The sequence below is a fragment of the Rhinopithecus bieti genome, unplaced genomic scaffold, assembly GCF_001698545.2.
Source record: "Rhinopithecus bieti isolate Rb0 unplaced genomic scaffold, ASM169854v2 scaffold_15813, whole genome shotgun sequence".
NCBI classification, from domain to species: domain Eukaryota; kingdom Metazoa; phylum Chordata; class Mammalia; order Primates; family Cercopithecidae; genus Rhinopithecus; species Rhinopithecus bieti.
In genome coordinates, this window is record NW_016809040.1 from 2,836,640 (window position 1) to 2,839,584 (window position 2,945).

At 38.6% G+C, this 2,945-nt stretch overlaps 1 protein-coding gene across 7 annotated transcripts in view; it reads right to left on the reverse strand.

Annotated features, from left to right (window-relative positions):
• Positions 1-2,945, reverse strand: part of CD46 (CD46 molecule) — a 42,717-nt gene that overhangs the window by 23,471 nt on the left and 16,301 nt on the right. For all 7 annotated transcript variants that reach the window (XM_017888297.1, XM_017888298.1, XM_017888295.1 and 4 more), the window contains one exon: positions 500-541. In XM_017888297.1, coding sequence (XP_017743786.1) covers positions 500-541 — 42 coding nt within the window. The remainder of the gene's footprint in view (positions 1-499; positions 542-2,945) is intronic.

Consider the following 2,945-nt stretch of genomic DNA (forward strand, 5'->3'; position numbering starts at 1 on the left):
GTTTACTGCACCACTATTCACAATAGCAAAGACTTGGAACTAACCCAAATGCCCATCAATGATAGACTAGATAAAGAAAATGTGGCACATATACACCATGGAATACTATGCAGCCATGAAAAAGGATGCGTTCATGTCCTTTGCAGGGACATGGATGAAGATGGAAACCATCATTCTAATCAAACTATCGCAAGGACAGAAAACCAAACACTTCATGTTCTCATTCATAGGTGGGAATTGAACAACAAGAACACATGGACACAGGGTGGGGAACATCACACACTGGGGCCTGTTGGTGGTGGGGGGCTGGGGGAGGGATAGCATTAGGAGAAATACCTAATATAAATGATGTGTTGATGGGCACAGCAAACCAACATGGCACATGTATACCTATGTATCAAACCTGCATGTTGTACACATGTACCCTAGAACTTAAAGTATAATAAAAATAAATAAATAAATAAATTCTTAATATCAGTAGGATAAAGGGTTAACCAACCTGGATAATTTGAGACTGGAGGCTTGTAAGTAGGCCTGGGACCTAGAAAAATAAGTTGATTTTATAAATTCACCAGGGCCTTATCAATATAAAATTATGACTTTAATTTTGATATTGATTTTTTAAGTTTATCAAAATGAAAACTACACATACTTTACAACCTTTGCAATTCCACATCTTAGAATTTAACCTACATATATATTTGCACAAGTATGTAAGGATCTATGTACAAGAATGCTCACTACATTTTGTATTTTATAATGGAAATACTAGAAGATAACCAATAATAAATCATTAAAGTAATGTGAGACTGGGCATGGTGGCTCACGCCTGTAATCCCAGCACTGTGGGAGGCCAAGGCAGGTGAAACACTTGAGGTCAGGAGTTCGAGACTAGCCAGGCCATCATGGAGAAACCCCGTCTCTACTAAAAATACAAAAAATTAGCCGGTGTAGTGGTGGGCGCCTATAATCCCAGCTGCTTGGGAGTCTGAGGCGGCAGGAGAACCGCTTGAACCCAGGAGGCGGAGGTTGCAGTGAGCTGAGACCATGCCACTGCACACCATCCTGGGTGACAGAGCGAGACTCTGTCTCAAAAAAAAAAAAAGGAATGTGCTTGGGGTAAACATATGTGTCTTTTCAAAAAACTGTAAGTAGTATGATACTACATAATTTACATCTTTCTCTTTTCCACTTAGGACTTCCTCGACATTTCTTCATGTTAACACATTTAGATCTACCTTAACATCATTATGTTGTTATTTAGTCTTCCTCTAACTGATGATAAAAAATGACTGACAATCCCATAAGGAATTTTGATTTGTGATTTTCAAAAAATATCCTTGCAGTTTCTCTTTTAATAAACATTTTATCACCAGCAGTTCTCTCTTCTGCTCTCCAACACTAAGCTAGATCAGTGTTTTATAAATACTTTATGAAATGCTTATTGTCAACTCTTTCAAAAGACTGTATCAACAAACTTAGTGCATATGCCCATTAGGAGCACATTAGTAAGCATGGATGCCTCACTGAGTATAAATTTCACATGCAATCTTGTTTTGCTTACATATCAGTCCACTAAAAAACTCATCTCTTCCTGACCCTCAAACCCTACAGCACTCAACTCAGAAGGCTACCAGTTACCAAACTCTTATAGGAATTATAAGGTTTTTGTTTGTTTGTTTGTGTGTGTGTGTGTGTTTTGTTTTTTTTTTTTTTTTTGAGATGGAGTCCTACTCTGTCACCCAGGCTGGAGTGCAGTGGCATGATCTTGGCTCACTGCAACCTCTGACCCTCGGGTTCAAGCGATTCTCCTGCCTCAGCCTCCCAAGTAGCTGGGATTACAAGTGCCTGCCACCATGCCCAGCTAATTTTTGTACTTTTAGTAGAGGTGGGGTTTCACCAACTTAGCCAGGCTGGTCTTGAACTTCTAACCTCGTGATCCACCCACCTCGGCCTCCCAAAGTGCTGGTATTACAGGCATGAGCTACCCTGCCCAGCCTATAAGAAGGTATTTTAATTACTATGTTAACATGCATAATTCCTTTCGATCCTTTAAAATATTAGAAAGATAGGAAATATATAATCAAATTAGAAGCCAGTGATTAAGATTTCAGTTCAACACTCATATTATACTAAAGGGAAACTGAAGACCACAGAAATGATGTTAACTAAGCACAGTCTGCCCAGACTAAAGCTCTACCCACAATTACTATTGTCTCTTGCTTCTGCTGCAAGCAAAGCGAAACCAGATATTAAATTAGGATAATTCCTTCCGTCATATCAAAATAATCTCTCCAGTCATAAGCACAGTGGTTGACCAGGAGTCCCTGCAAAAGTCTTCTATTTCATTTCAATAAATAAGGACTTTTCCTGCCTTTCAGTTGCTATAAAATTTAGTGCTATTGCCAGACAAAACTGCCCACTAGAGAGAGAGAGAGAAAAAAAAAGCAACATTATGAGGTGTGGAAGAGGGGCAGGTAGGGAAGAGGCAGAAATACAGATCTTGTTCTCAGGACAGCAGAAATTTCCCTGTTTAAATGTGTTACATCAGAAGACTCAAACTTGCTACATTCCAGAAAATGAAAGAGTCCTGCAAAAGGAACAAACTCAGTACAGGTGTCAACAGATCACTTCTGAAAAGAATAAAATAGCAAAGTTGATGACATAAAACATACACACTAACGAACATACATGAACCTTCCCCTTTCCTAACATTATTAAGTGGAGGATAAGTCATATTAGTTAGCTCTAAGAGCTTTCTATACACCAGGCACTGTGCTAAGTGCTTTAAATGCATCCCACGTATACCTTACTAATACCCAGTAAGGAAGGTACTAAATCAATTTATATATATATATATGTGTGTGTGTGTGTACACACACACACACACACAGATTATGGCAAATACTTTTAGAATCACTATGCATAACAACTAAAATGGCTAC